Below are 17,282 nucleotides of genomic sequence, written 5' to 3' on the forward strand. Positions count from 1 at the left end.
AACTGGGTATTTAAAAATAATTGATAAATACTTTAAAAGTTTTCTTATTTTTTATGATAAATATTATGCAAAAGCAAATGCCAGTTACAATAGTTTTATTTTTGCTGGATTTTAAGAGTATCAACCAACAATTGCAGATCAGACTTTTGTTATGCCAAATATTTACAATTATAATATTTTCACTTTAACTGGGTACATTATCAGAAAAAATTCCAAATTAATAATGAAGATACAACACTTCTGAATTCACTCAATGAGTGGTTTGCAGAATGAGCAACAACTAAAGTGGCTTGGGAACTGATGAGACCAGATACACAGGACAGGTACAGACACAAAGCAATTTCAACATCCAAAGCATGCTGGCCAGAAAGTATTTTTCCACTCTACTGTTGAGTTTTCAATTTGTAATCATTTATTAATTCTTTATATTATGTTCCATGATAGTTATGCCTACCCACAAATAATTACCCAGCTAATTACTGAACATTATACCTAAAAAGCACCACATTCCTGCATTCCAATGCTTTTCCTATAGAGTACACAGATATCTGTACACGACAATAATCACTTACTATAACAATTCAATATACCTGCCTATTACATTTGGTTGTAATTTTCCACAGTAATAGTTATTTTATTGTTTCATTCATTTTGAATTTTCTCTGATATCAATGCTAATTCCCAAGACTTAAAACAAACAAACAAACAAAAAATCTAGTGCTTCACAAGTGCCATTTTTATCATGTGTTTTCTGTTTGTTTATATTATAGAAAAGGCTTTGAACCAAACATAAGAAATATTCCTGGCAAAAAATAGTCAAGGCAATAAAAGCATAGAATAAGAAAGAATGAATAAAGAACAATTAAAAAGAAGATCTATTTACAATTATAAATGTTGTTTTTGAAATTTTTAAAAAAATCGCTTATCTGCTGTTGTAAGTGCTTACTAGCTGCCTTATTATAAATACTAAATTGTACTTAGTTGACTTCACTGCTAGTTGCAGCAATATACTGCTTTCTTTCATGGTCCTACACTACACACTGTTAGCAATGTTCTTTCTTCCTGTGTTCATACACATGTGCCTTTTTTGCTGATTAAAATAGCTTTATATTGCATGCTTTATGAAATCTCTAAATGCTTGTTTTAAATCACAACTCTGCTTTTTTGAAAAAAGAATGATGTAATTTTCCTAATGGGCCATCTGCTTTCAGACAAGGAGTTTCATGAGTAATTCTAAGGAGAAGCACTGTTACATGTTAACCCATTTTTGGTGGAATAAAGGTAATACTCAACTATAGTTCAACATATTGAGCACGTTTTGTGTAGTACCTAAAGTCCAAATATGTTCTCACCCAACTAAGAGTTTCTATAACAAATTTCTCTGTTCTCAGGTTCCAATGTTAGGCAGCAGAATCATAACCCTTTAGGAAAGAACAATCATATAAATTATAATTTAAAAATCATTCATAGTTATCAGAATTAATTTCATATAAAAACTGTTGCAATTTAAAAACTGTATTTTCATTTACTTGTTATACATAATAACAAATATAATTGTCCATTATGTAATTAATTGAAAGTTTTTGAAAATATAGCAATAAATTTTTGATATATATATATATATATTTCTTTGGATATTAAATTTTTGAGTCTTGTTTTAAAAAATTTTAAGTTCTTTATATTTGTTTCAACATTGCATCAGATATAAACAAATTTTTACAGAAGCTTTTTGCAATTTAATTTCATTTATCTTTTTGTCTTCTGTTTTTGTATATATAAAGATAAGGCAAATTTTTTTACTTATTGATTTCTATTAATTTGTAATGTTATTGAAATTAAAATAGTTGTTGATTAAGTAGATTTGATTCCTTTGTTATGGTAATGTATTTATTTGAGGTAGGTAAAAAGTATAACAAAAGCACACAATAAATGAAAATTAATAAAATAAAATCCATTGAAAGTATTAAATTATGATTAAGAAATTTACAATACAGGCGAGGGCTCAATGATAAAGAACTTGCTTAGCATGTGCACGACCTATCTCAAGCTCCACAGAAAAATAAATACACAAATAAAGTAAGACACAGAGGAGACAGAAATAAGGCCAGAGATAAGAAAGAAAAGAATTAAGCACTTTAATAATGTATCCAAAAAAGGAGAATACTATGATAGAAGTTATGTTTAACCTGAGGACCAAAAGAATAGTTAAGAACAAAATGAAAGGTAAGAGAGATAAGACTTATTAATTCAAATACAGGAAAAACAAATGAAAAGACACATGAAATTAAAATAAGCTAATAATAATGCAAAATATATGTGGCAAATAATAATACAAACCCATATATTAAAATGTCTCTACTCAGTTGTTGTCTAAATTCTGGACATTAATCACTGTCTTTCTCTACTCCCATCTGAAGACTGAATAATTGAGTCTAGAGAGAAAGAAGGTGTTGGCTAGCGTCTTGAATGTAGGCATTGTGCCATGGGTGGCTTTAACTATGACTGACTGATTTCTCAGAGAGAACACGGGTGCGGGGGTTGGGGGGCACATGAATCACTGATAGAAACCTTTTCCTTCTGCATCTCAGCATTAACGTGGAACACATCAATCCAAGGGGTACCTAGTCTCCCTCATTATATCAAGACACAGCTCAACATTTTGTAAAATTTAAACTCCTATAATCATCCAGTCACAATTTTCTAATTAAATAAAACACTAGGTGAAGCTGTTCTGCTGTTAGATTTGACTAAAATCTATTCAGATTGGAAAGCTGTGGTCCTTGCCAAAATCTACCCGAGGCATCTCTTGAGGTGTGAATTTCACCAAATGCATATACCCACTAAAACACACACACTTTTAAAAAATTTGCACTATGTAATATAGCAGATGCTGAGGGTAAGAGTTGAAGCAAATCACTATTCCCAATAATCATGTAGCCATCTTTAATATATCCGTTTTGCAACTGCATATATGCTTGAGTAAAATATATAATTTGCATCTTATGGTTTCATAATACCAGCAAATTATGTCCTTGGTCAAAGTTAAGAGAATTGTTCTTAAAATAGCTCACAGGAAATGATTTATCAAAACCTTAGGTACTTTATTTTCAGTATGTAAGGAAAATTCCATTTTGGGGGGCAGGTATTCACAACTGTATTTAGCAGCATTATATTTCTTAAGACTGAAAATATTCTCTTTAGAATCCATAGATATTTCTAGAACGTATTTGTGTATTCATAAAAATAGTAGAGATTAAAAGTATTGCTATGTGTAACAAACTGAAAATGAGGCTTTGGGTTAAATGTAAATTAGCATTTATACATTTATCCAATTGTATAGATTAACACAATTACTTTTTAGTTAATTGAAAAACATAGGAAAACCTAATTGGTCTAAAATAATAGCCTGTATATTTATTGTATACAGGTGTCTTTTTGGAAGTTAGACAAAGTGAGAAACATTTATAGATATATTTTTTCTATTGATTATAATCTCTCCTACTTTATGTGATTAAAGAAAAAAAAGGCCATACATATATCAAGTGAAGGAATCATATTTCATTTACAGAAAAAATACTGTCTCTGTGTGTATGGCCTTGATGGAAGAGAGAAGAAATTCCCAGTATATTTTAGGAATTGAAATTAATCCTAATTTGTATCTTAAATGTAATAATTATTTAAAATAATTATTTCAAAGTCTGGTTTTTGTGTCTTTTGTTGTTATGATTATTTTGACAGTGGCAGGCTTTTATCCCAAAAATACAGAAAGTGTTTAGAACCACCTTACTGGGTACCAAATTAGAAAAAAATTAGAAATTAGAAAAAACAAAGAAGCAGGTGCAAATCAATGAGATCTATGTTCCAGTTACATTGCTGATGTGTATCAACTATTTGTTAATTTGCTTTAATTCACTGAATTTTTAATTTTAAAGTTTTTCACCTATAGCTTATATAGCTTGAATATATTTGTTCAGAGAAAATACTAGTGATTTGTAAATGAATTTATTAGTAGAGAATGAAATGAAAGAGCAACCAATCTATCCTGAAGCAAAATTTAACATGAACCAGGGAGTCTGACTTCTCATCACAGTAAGTGCAGCTCAGGGTAGGTTGGTCAGGTCTAATCTACCCATGGGTTATTTTAAACAGAAGCTAATTTCAGCTATTTAAACATGCATCACAAGCAGCCAATTCTCCTTAATTTCTTGAACCAGAATTAATTTTGTAGTTACTTTGTTAAATCTAATTCAGTTTGGACAAATGATATATCTTCCACTATGTCTACTTGTTAAGCCAAAAAATAAAATAATTTAATATCATATATTTATATCTTTATTTATTTATGGAAGAAATACTTTGGGATCATCAAAAACCAGGTAAGTGGTTAAATAAACAAACTAATGTGATTGCAGCCAAAGAATAGCAATTTGCCATGCATACCAGCACAAATCTAATTACCTCCTTCATAGGTCAACTGTTTCCAAACACACGATTTTGTATGTGTATATATGTGTGTGTGTGTGTGTGTGTGTGTGTGTGTGTGTGTGTGTGCTGGGGATCGAACTCAGGACCTTGTACTTGCGAGGCAGGCGGAAGAACCACTGAGCTAAATCCCCAGCCCTCACACATTCATTTCTTGATAAGAAAGATGTCACTAATACATTGTCCAATTTATAAACTGCCTTCTTCTTCAGCTTTGTATTTAAACTGCTTTGACTGGTTGATAGTGTAGTCAGGCTTAGTGAAACTAGGATTGGTGTGAATACCTTGTTCTCTCAGCATCAACCTAAATATATAGATACAATTTTAGTCTTTGTTTCTTTTCTAGAAAATTGGGTGACATGTGAAACGCTTTCAACTAGAAGTCAGAATCATCAATAGTCCTTTTGGCTGAAGTCCTGCACAGGTCAAACATTATAGAGGTAGCTATATTACAAATTCCTCCAATTGCACATGGTTTCTTATGCTGTTTTAGTTGTAAATTATATTCAAATATCTTCTCTCAGTATCACCAATGAGCAGTGTCTAAAATAATGACCAACACTGGGAGGAAATGCTTCTGTGTGTGAGTGTGCGTGCGTATACAATGATCAGGTATGGCTGAGGGTCCCCCATCCTTCTTAGGGTCTTCCATCCTCTTAAAATAGTACATTCACTTGTTCCCATTGTGAAATGATCAGATGAATATAGAAGAACATGTAACCAGTAATATAAAGAATATTCTAAATAATAGTGTGTTCCAACCTCAAGGACACTCATTTCATTTATGAGAAGAAATTAGTTCACAAAACATTTGCGTAAATTTCTTAAGACCTTTTGCATTTATTTCTGTCATTAATAAGTTCTATAATGCAGTTTCCTAGTCAAACAGACTGCCAATTAGCTTTGAAACTAACAATATATGTAATTACCACATATATTTGAAAAAACATGTATGCTATTATGTAAAATAATTACATATATATTCAGAGAGTTCTTGGAAGAGGATGAGACCATTCTCAAGAACACCATATACTCTCAAGTACACATTTTACATTGCTTGCCTGTTTATCTTTTAAATCTCAGATGCATATAGAATGTGCAGGCTCCTTACTGTATGTAGAACAGTGTATGACTCAACAATGAACAGAACAAGTACCAGTCCTGAATGATGGTATCAGTGTCATGAGCTGCTCAGACTATTTGTTGCTACAAACAAATTGACAGCATATCTGTGTTTTATGTTTAGCTATAGAGCAACTATAAAAAGTCTATGTTCAATGTGAAACACGAGAAGGAGGGAGATGAGTGATATGATTCAAGTGGTAAAAAGTTCAAATTCCATAGCCTCACTGGTCCTTCAGTTTCTATTTTCAAATTTCTATCGCATGTGTTATGGCAACTGTAACATTTTGAAATGCATGTTGAAGCCCTAACCCCTAAACCTCACAGTGTGACTGTAATGGGAGATAGGCCTTCAAAGACATTATTAAGGTAAAATATGGGCAACTTTAAGAATGGAACTGGTGTCTTCGTGAGAAGCACAGGTCAGTACGCAGAGACACTCATGGGGCTAATTGGGTTAAGACAATGGAAGAAGATTGTCATCTACAAACCAAGAGGAAAGAAATAGCCCATGCCAATACTTTGATCTTGGTGATTTCAAGAACTGTGAGGATATAAGTTTTTGTTGTTTAAATTATATACTCGGGTATTTTTAATAGTAGGTCTAGCACATTCATATTTTTAGACAGAATTATAAGAATATCTCCCAATATCTCTCATCCTTATATAACCCCTCTTTTATTTAATGTGGTTAGACTCTACAATGATGATGAGATATCAGTCTTCAAGTTATACTGCATTTTCTGCCAAAAAGATTACCCAACTGTCCTCACTGTAAACCAATGAGGTCTTTAAAGGACAGGCAGAAGAGGAAGTAAAGTGTATGAAACATGAAGCACGAGGGACTTCTGATACGCCCCTGCTGGCTTGAGACACAGAGGAGGGTCACACACTAATGAAAGTGCTGGCCTTTAATTGCTGAGAGTAATGTAACTGACAGCCAGCAAGAGAATGTGGCCTCTGTCCTACAACCCCAAACAACTGCAGTTGCTATCAATTTAAAACGAACTTGGAAGATTATTCTTCCTCAGACCTCCACGTAAGATCTCAGCTGATTAACACCTTGATTCCACCCTTGTGTACAACTTCGTGCACAAAACTCATTTGTTCTTGACCAGACCTCAGGACTACAGACTGTGAGATCATGAGTGTTTGATATTTTTTAATGTTTCATTTATCATGGTTTATTATACTACAACAAAAATGTTCAATGTAAAAGTCCCTTCACAATTTACACCATGATGATCAACAATATGTTTCTTTAAGAAGAGGGTATATACATTTGTATGTCCATATATGTGTGTACATGTAGTTCATGTGTGTGAATATGGATGATATTATTTTTCTATTTTGTTTGTTCATATACAAAGTTCAAAGATGTACACATAGAAACATTAAAGCATATTCCTTGTATAACTATTAACACAACAGATACACATTCTCATATCCTATATGATTATAAAAAAGTATTAAAATTCTCTCTCCAGATGTTACTTTCATCAAGATAATTGTATTTTATCATTAGCATCTATTTTTTTTATTATTCCCAACATCTATGCCCAGAGTTGTCACAGAGTTGTTGCTCAATTAAAATCTGTTGTGTAGACAATGAATGCTTTGAATTAAGTAGAGTATAACCATGAAGTTGGGTGACCAATTATAAGAATGCCGACCTTACATACAACACATGCATGGAAGTAAGACTTGCCTCCACTGATTAAAGATTTCTACCCTGGACATTTTCTACCCTGAGTCTGATTTGCTCTATCTGGGAGGCTTTTTAGCATGACACAGTGTTCAATTGCATATCTGTCATTATTTTCTTGAAGGTATGTAGTAAAAAACTTCAATCCTCATTTATTTTTATCATCTACGAAAAGAACAACAAATAATGTCACTGGAAAAGTCATCAGTAGCTCTTACGATGGTGTCATGTAAATTAGAAAACATTGCTCCATTTTCAAAAGTGTTTTGTAGTGATTTGTGGGAAGATACATACTCCCATGCTATCTGGAATATTTATGTCACCCTGGTGCCCTGAATAACTGTAGCTGATACCATATTAAAGGTTGTTCTTTGGATAAAAGGAGATAACCTGCTAGAATCCAATAGCACAGTATCTGGCATATAACTATTTTGTGTCAGTAACCATCATCATTATCACCTTTTTCATAAACATTGTCTTATTTTACATGGTTAAACAGCATTTAGCCAGGATGGACAAAATGAGGACTAGCCTAGCCCAGATTAAAGCTCCCTCTCACAGAATGGGGGGTATATACAGTTGGTTCTTTTTTCTTTGAAAAAACTATGCACTTTCAAACACAGCAGTCCCTCAATAAAGACCTAGTGATAGATTTAATGGATTCTAGTTTTCTTAAAGAAAATACATCCATATATCTTAAAAATCTAAACTGTGATCTGTGTAATACATGCACATTTAGAAGAAAACAAAATTTTTCAAGTGCGCATGTAGAGAATTTATTTTATTGTCAAATTGCATGTTATTTAATGCTTTGCCTAATGCTCAATTCAAAATAAAAAATTATAACAGATTACAACAACCTAATATGCAATATTACCAATATGCATTATTATCAATTATACATTGGTTCCATTCCAATTGTTTTCCTCAGAAAATAATTGTACTTAGGCCAAGTATCTGAGTTTGAGTTCTACATTATAATTAGATGTCTTTGCAAAAAGGATTGCCAACTGTATGTCTAAATGCTTGTCCCAAACCATCATTAAAAGGTTCATTCAGGTAATCCCATTTAAACGATTTTGGAACAATTCATCCTGTGTCAATTTTAGACAAAAACAAATATGTAGTATATTAACTAGTGTTTTTCTCTGAGAGATATATTTCATTTGTATAATAATAAAACTGTATATAGTTAAAGGAGGTATTTTTAGAGTTAAGAACCAACAGTGTAGAGATGAGTCATTTAGTCCATCAGAAACTGATTGGATTTCATTTTACACATCTTTAACAGGCCTATAGTGCCTATAATACATACTCTAGTAAGAATTAGTCTGTGTTTTCAAGGAAAAATGAGATATTTAAATTGCTTGATTTTTCACAAACTGATACAAATTGGGATTTTAAGAGCTATATAGTAGGATACTATACTTATTTGCTAGAGCTGTCTTAGCACAATACCATACACTCAGTGCCTTAAACACAGAAACTGATTTCCTCACAATTCTTGGGCAGCCCTGGTTTCCTCTGAGTCCTTTCTGTGTGACACACGGATGGTGTCCTTGCCATCTATCCATGGCCATCCCCACTCCATGCCTGGGCTCCCCTGGTAATTTTTAGTATGTCCAAATTGCTTCTTACAAGAGTATCAGTGAATTGTATTAAGACCTAGTTTAACAACTTCATTTTAACTGAGTTTCCTCTTTAAATGTCCTATCGCCAGTAGGGTTACAGTGTGAGATACTGGGGTTAGGGGCTTAGCACATGAATTTTGAAGGGACATAGTTTAGTTCATAAGTTATGTTACAGTAGGAAGTAAAGAAGAAGCTGCCTGGATCTGGATCCCACGCTTGCCTTGTCACCCCTTATCCATGAGACTCTTCACTAAGCAACCTCTGATCCTCATTGTCCCTTCTGTCTCTCAAAGAAGGAAATCCTGCAGGAGGAATGGAATAATAAAATCCATTTGCTCTGAACTGTACCATCGCAGAGAAGCCCACCCTTACATGAAGTTTTCACCTTTGAGATCACTTTCTGCAACCCTCAAATCAGGAAAGCTAGTGCAACTAAGCTCTCAGGAAAAAAGTGACCCAATATCAATCATACCACTTGAACTTGTCCAGGTGCAAAATAGTAAATATTGGAATAATGATATCCTATGCTTTACTGCAAATTCAACAGGCATATACTGGGTTTGATGTCTTTCTTTCTGAGGGGAGAGGTGGTGATAGAAGACACAGGAGCAGGTAAGATAGAAAATGACATTGCCATTAACAATAAATTCCTAGAACACAACATCCTGCACTGCTTCTTTTAGCAAAATATGTCATTTTAGGAGCACTTCTGAATGAAAGTCAAATGTAAATTTTATACACTGACTAAAAAGAATAAAACATCCTCTGGGAAGAAATATGCTCAGCCATGAAAGGTAAGAAGCCTTCATCCCCAAGTCCAAATGCTAGATTACGGGCGGATAAATGACGGATTGAATAGTTTCTGGGAAGACTCCTGGCTCAGCCTTCAGCTTTGTCCCTGTAGAGCCCTGCAGGAGCATTTGTTTACAGTACATCATCCTTTAAGCGAAGGAGATTTTACCAGAGTTGTCTCTAGAATTCACCTATTTCGTTTCACCCTCTTAGTTTACATCATTTCAAAGTTTCACTCCCTTTTGTTTCCAGGCCTGGCTGAAGGACATGTGTCTTTTTGTATTGTATGACTTATGATCTTGGATCAGAAAACCACAGAGCAGGGACTTCTTGAGTGTAAAGGTGAACCATTTTGTCATCGCTCAGCCTGTTCTGCCTGTGTGAGCTGTGGGCACAGTGGGATCACATACTCCTCCAATTAACCTTTCTTAGAACTGCAAAGGCGGACGTTCACAGACCTAATCATTTGTAGAAGGATGAGAAATGTCACCCTCTTCTTCATCCCTACTGTCCTAGGCAAGTGAACCAACATGAGATCGACTCTTTTAATTCACAATTACACATTCCCACCTTCAAATCAATGATTCAGTGGGAGGGGTTTCTTATTGCTCTTAAAGAAGGGTCAATGTTTTTGGCCTCTCTACTACTAAGGAGAGAAACCTCAGAATAAAATGAACAAAACAAAAAGAATTGGAAGAGACATAAACTGTCCTCATGGGTCTCATATTCTTTCTCTTTAATCTGCAAGATCATTTCAGTTTCTCTCCCTAACAAAAAGCTGAGTTCTATTGCTCTCATATATTAGCTCATTGCAAAGTGACCTCTAAATCACTATTACTTAGTAACAAGAACCATACTTCCATCCATTTTATTGTTCCTACAGACTGTCTTCAGTGTCTTATCCTACTATACATCTTTAAAAGGGCAATATCTGTTTGCTAATAACCTCCCATCTGAATTCCATTTTACTTCTCTGACCTGTGTCAAAGAAAGAAAGTTTAAAAGAAAATTATAAAAGGATTTCTAGCTTATATCCTTAGAGGAAAGGTCAGCGTGTGAATAGAAGAAGTTCATTAACATCCTACTACCTAAATAAAGTTTAAAATCCCACAACAACAGAAACATAAAAGAAGCAGTTGTCATCTCATGCAGAGTCACATCTAACCTAGTGACTTATAGCTATTTTCATTTTTCATAAATGCTTCTATGCCTATTACCCAGGAGACTTGTTATTTTTACTGAATTGTTCAATTAGAACTGATCACTCCCAAAGCCAATGTGAAACAACCCCAGTGCAATGGTCTTCCGTCTTTTTCAAATGATACTATATTTTAAAATTAGGTGGCCTGAGGAGTCATTTTAGGATTTGAATCTTTCTTTACCTCATTATTGCAAAAGTGGTGAGCAATGTCAAAGAAATGCAAACTGCTTTCATTAATAATAGCCAATTTAGAGGGGTACAGAAGAATATAAACTAAATTTCCCCATTTTTAAAAAGGACATATAAGGTCTACCTTTTAAGATTGAAGTATCAATTAATAATATTTCTCTCTAATGTACTATTCAACCCATTATTGTTAACTTGAGACAGTCTAAGCATAATATTTTTGGGAGAGTTATTAGAAAAAAAAACAATTCCTAGAATAAATTTGCCTTAATATATGCATGAATTACCTAGTGAACAAAAGTTTTACAACTTAATTCAAATTAGTGTATATAATCTAACTCTTCTTGGACATATCCTTAGCAAATGCAACTGATTTTCAGTTAGATATTGAATAAGCACAAGAGAGAACTTCCCCAGAAGGGCAGCCGGAATCTCTCTCAAAAGATCCTCTAGATAAGATACTTCTCTGAAACTCTGGGCACAAAGAAAGCAGACAGGGCTTCGGGTAGAGAGATTTTTCTATACAACAAGAACGATTTAAGCATTTTTCTGAAAGCAGGGTATTGAACTTTCCTTTGCACAGATGGGACAAAGGAGACACAGAGAGGCTAGGTGGAGATCAATAATAAAGATATTCATGGAGACACTGAGCTGTGGTGCTAAGCTGTTGGGATTGAGAAGCCTCTTGGGGCACTTTGGTACATGCTGCCAGGTGGCTTGGCCTACCCAGTGATTTTACTTTTTTTTGTTTACTAGCAGAATCCCAGATATCATTTTTTTAAAACAAAGGGTGATATTGAGAATATGCGTTGTCCCACGCACCATATGATCAGTTCTGGCCAAGGAAATTTAACTAGAAATCTATTGGGATTAGTTTGTATAAAACCTGTTGTTTGCCTGACAAAGACAATCAGCTGCTTTTTTTCTTTTCTCTTTCCTTTCTCTTTGCTGGAAATGGAATTAACTATCAGGGCAGGTGGAACGAGCATTTTATGGGTATGGATCTGACAGCTACTCGCTAAAGAAAGCAGAAAAGGTGAAATAAGCCTGTTATCATTCTGCAGCTGCCATTTTCATTCTGAATTGTCCACTTTTGCAACTTTTTATATGAGAAAAGCACATATCTATTTAATTAAGTGAATATTTCTCTAACATATACTCAAGTGCAATCCTAACCAAAAAAAAGAGCTATGCAGAAACAAAAGGAATAAAAACATACTTTGCAGAATACACTGTAATACCCCAGTCTGGCGGTATGTGAACCCCTTCAAATACATGTCAAGCTCCATGAAGCATCCCGCCCCTGCGAGGATTACGCCCCTCCAGGTGGTGGCAGTTCCTGGGCACAGACCTGCCTCTACAATGCCATAGCATAGGTGATTCAGCTAAAATACTTTACTATAAATTTGGTAAACGATATCCTGTTGGGAAATTTTACCAACAGCCTGTTTTTATAGAGTATAAGATGTAGTTTTTCTTTAATTATCAAAGTGATTTATATAAAAAGAAAAACAAACAAATAAAAACAAAGAAGAATAGTAAACAGAGTTCCCATGGACCTGTGAAACCTAAACATTTATGATTTGGTCCTTTACAGAAAAAGTTACGGACCCCTGCAAGAGGGCAAGACAGAGCAACATAAGTGTGCAAACTCTCATAGAAACTATCCCAAGTTGCAAATGTTATCCACCCACAAGATTATGCAATTGACCTTTATTGGGACAATGACTCACTAGATCTGTAATTAAAGAAAAATCTAGGGGCCAGGTATTTAGCTCAGTGGTGCTGCTGTCTGCCTGCCTCGCAAGTATGAGGACCCAAATTCGATCCCTGGTAAAAAAAAAAAAGAAGAAGAAGAAGAAGAAGAAGAAAAATCTGAATGGTTTTCTGAAGGGAATTGTTCAAGGCAATAGGAAAGAAGGAAAATAGCATAGTCATTACATTCTCAGTTTTAAATATAATAACACCATATTCCTCAAAAATGTTATACATCAGCTGGAGTTGTTTGTTGGAAAGGAAGTATCATCAAGCATTCAACAGAATAATCCTAGGAGGAATTAAAATTTGAATACCTCAGAATAAAATTGCCTTTCAAGAAGCCTTCTTTACCACAGATGGTACCAAGCTTTCATTTCACAAATAAACATTCTCACCATTTGCTTGGATTCTGGTTGCATATTACAACAACTAACAATGGTGGGTTGAAAACAATATGTAAAAAGGGGAAATTTTCTATTCTCATTGACTCATCAGATCAAAAGAAGGTATTAATAATTATTTAGACACTTGAAAAGGTATCACAAATACTGTGCAGAAATACACATATTTTTATGGATTAAAAATAATTTTTCATACTCAGTAGTAGTAAGGTTTTAGATTACTAAAAATTTCCAGTTTTATATTCTTGATAATTCATTCCCCAAGATAATAGCAAATCAATCTCACATAACACTATTTTTGCACATATTGCTTTTGTTGAAGTCGAATTCCTACATCTTAGGTACTAGCAATGCCTTCAAAGGAACACAGGAGAGGAGGTAACTATATTATAAGCTTTCAGTTCCTGCAATATATGTAAATAGGATCAAATTTCCAGGACTTCTTTTTTTATGCATGTCTTGCTCCTAAACATTTTAGTAATCGGGTTTTAAAAGTAGCTTTTCCTCTTCCACGATAATATTAATTCATTTTCTGTTAGAATTTTGTCACTTTAGAGCATCATGGTGTTCCTAGATTGGACATTTCTCTCATTTTAAAAACCGAGTAGTTTTAGATAAAATAGATATATTACATCAGCTGTTTTCATCTAATATTTTACAGATACAACATACTTTGTCTTCAATCAAAGATAACATACTTTTGTTCATATAATGACTGAAAAATTACCCTAAGAATCAGTTTTTAAGATTTTTCATTTCTACTGTTTATCTTTTACAATCAACGTATGCCTTTATGTAATTATAAAATTATACCTTTATGTGGATCAGTGATGACTGCATTTGGATATCATAAAACAACACATTACAAAGCACTATGATTAGAGAAAATGGAAATTGTGAACATCTGGAATGAGAAATTTGAATTTGAAAGTCTGAAAATCTTATAAAGCCTTTTTTTCCCTATGCTTGTCCATATTTCAATTAGTACTGACTGTAACCATTTATCTGGAACAGTTTAATTCAATATAAATGCAAATGTGTTACACCGATGAAGTACCCAGTTAGAATAATAGTTGTTCCTAAGTCTTTGTTAGGTGAGTACATGGAGTACATATTTTTTATGCCTTCTCTAGACCACAAAACCTCTCTACTAGCCTTCTCCTGCTGACTTCACTTCTTAGTAGGAAGGGGATATTATTAGTCCTTATCCGTCACTGACATGAAGGGAACTCTTGCCTAGGACATGCTACACCACCTTTTCTCCTTGCTTTTGCCATGTGCCAGACAGATTTAGGGCATTTTCTCTTCAACCTGATCAGGTTTCACATGTAGATACCACAAATCTACTTCATGTCTCTGTCTTTCTTCCAGTCCCAGAATTGGTGGTAGGATGGAGGCAGAATGCAAGACACCGCTACCAAATTGACTTTATTTCTCTTATTATGCCTCAAGCGACTTTATAGTTAATGAGAAGATGGCACTTAAATAGAAAAGGGCTAACACTTAAAGAGAATGCATTGAAATGTTGCTCCAATACCTTCCTAATTCATGTTCAAAGTATTTATTATTGTTGTTCTTTCACATTACCATCTGCACCTACATGTGTATAAAGATTCTCCCCTTTTAATACAACTTTATTAAAATATAATTTACATTGCACTCATCAAAAACTTGTAATTGCATGTTTTCAATATGTTCAGAGCTGTGAAACCATCAGCAACACAACCTAAATTTAGAAATTTTCTTCACTGTTCCCTGAAAAAGGACCTTATATTCATTACCAGTCATTCCTCATTCCTTTCCCAATCATGACTCTACATTCTATCTCCTTAGATTGCCTATGAGGCATCTGTCATAAAACATATGTGCTCCTTTCTTACTGTTTTCTCCTAGCATCTATACCATCTTTAAGGTTCATCAGTATTATAGCAGGCATGAGTACACTGTTACTTTATACTCCCAAATGATACTCCTTCATAGCAATTTACAACATTTATCTATCCATTAGAATTCCTTTTCTATTTTGTTGTTCTTTTTCTCATTGAGTTTATTGCTATTTTTTAGGTATACAGTACAGTTACATTATTCTTTGGGATCTTGTACCTTTACATGACAGGTCTTGGTTCTCATTTTTTCTCCTTACTCCTTCCCTCCCTTCACTCCCTCCTCCCTTCCCTATTTACAAAAACTTTTTCCCATTTTTTTCTCATATTTTTTTCTTTTCCCTTATTTCCTTTCCCCTACCCTTCCCACTTCCCCTACACCTATAGCCCTTGTCTTCCTATTTCACATTGTCAATCATACCATTTGGATCTTATTTACACTTTTAGTTTTTCTACTTTGTTGTTCTTGCTTCATTTATTATTTCCAGAACTTGGCCTATGTTATAAGGAACTTAATAAAGATTTTTAGAATTAAACTGGTGAAGTTGGCAAAAATTAGAAATGTAGTAAGTAACTACACCCACTTCATGTGGAAAGATTGACCCATTCAAGTAAAGTGAAATACTAATTAAATCAATGCAAATTATTCAAGTATTTGTATATTTAGAAAGTAAGAAGACCAGCAAACATAAAGACAATAAGCACTACTTGTTTTCTAAGGATAATATTTTTCATCAAAAATTGTATTTTTGGTCCCGCATACAAAATGTGCAAACAAGTTGATAAAAATAGAAAATGAAATTAAAATTTATATATGAAAATATTAATCATAAGGATGATGGAAGTTTTTCTTTTGGCTTCATAGAACTACACCGTCTCTTTGGTGACAATGTTAAAATGTTGGCATCTGGTTACATGAAGAGCACAGATTGATACTGGAAATGTTAGCAATTCTGTACCAGTATAAAAATTTAGGGACTAAATCTTAGATAGAATGTGCTTTGTAAAATGGCGATCTAAAAAATAATGGCGATCTACTTAGCTTTGGTCATATTATTAATTTAGTACTTTGTCATAGTAGAATTTCTAATGTCAAAATGGTCAGTAGACTCAAGTTAAAACTGCTATTAAGATATATAAAATGTTAGCAATTCTGTACCAGTATAAAAATTTAGGGACTAAATCTTAGATAGAATGTGCTTTGTAAAATGGCGATCTAAAAAATAATGGCGATCTACTTAGCTTTGGTCATATTATTAATTTAGTACTTTGTCATAGTAGAATTTCTAATGTCAAAATGGTCAGTAGACTCAAGTTAAAACTGCTATTAAGATATATATATAGTGTCTCACTGTATGTGAGATACATTATTCTGGTGAATATTCTTTTTATTACTATGTTTTAAAGGATTTAATACAATCACATAGAAATAATCAACCTTGCATTTTCTTCCCTTCATAGATTTATTCACATTACAAAGCTGTACCTTATGCTCTCCCTCACATACTCATTTTCACGGAAACATAAATGAAAGAATTCAAATTTCTTAGGTTATTTGAAAAAAGAAACAACGAATCAACTAGGAAAGCAGTCATCCATGAAAACAACTGACATTTCACTTCACATGGAAGGTAAATCTGAATGGCATGAGAACCTTTCTACTCACAGGTATCTAAAGATTCGTCTGAATCATCAGGGCAGTCAGGGTCCCCATCACACAGCCAGCTCTGGGAGATACAAGTCACATGATCGTGGCAAAGAAATTCACCAGGATCACACAACTGCTGATCTGAAAATGAAAATGTTTCAAAATAAAATATGAATGATCTGAACACTAACACAAGAGCAGTACAGAGATGAAATGTGAGAATGCAATATATAAAAGTACATGAATATGATCCATATTTTCTGTTCAACAGCAAATCAAAACCAATTTTTTTCTTAATTTTCTCAGCTCAGCTCAAGAGCACAATTTTGAAAGACTTTATGGTAGGCTTGCACAAGCTGTTCTGGAAATAGTTAAGAATTCTGTTTGTGTTTATAACTACAGGCTGTATCATATCAAATATGTCATTTAGACGTTCCAGCTAGTGAGTTTTATAGAACATGTTGACTCAAAGC

General features: G+C 33.6%; 1 protein-coding gene across 2 annotated transcripts in view; it reads right to left on the reverse strand.

Moving 5' to 3' along the window:
* Lrp1b (LDL receptor related protein 1B) overlaps positions 1–17,282 on the reverse strand; it is a 1,779,190-nt gene that overhangs the window by 1,449,840 nt on the left and 312,068 nt on the right. For both annotated transcript variants that reach the window (XM_033757153.1, XM_033757154.1), the window contains exon 2: positions 16,828–16,950. In XM_033757153.1, the coding sequence (XP_033613044.1) occupies positions 16,828–16,950 (123 nt within the window). The remainder of the gene's footprint in view (positions 1–16,827; positions 16,951–17,282) is intronic.

The sequence above is a fragment of the Fukomys damarensis genome, unplaced genomic scaffold (genome assembly GCF_012274545.1).
Source record: "Fukomys damarensis isolate Sample0158 unplaced genomic scaffold, DMR_v1.0_HiC HiC_scaffold_29, whole genome shotgun sequence".
NCBI classification, from domain to species: Eukaryota; Metazoa; Chordata; class Mammalia; order Rodentia; family Bathyergidae; genus Fukomys; species Fukomys damarensis.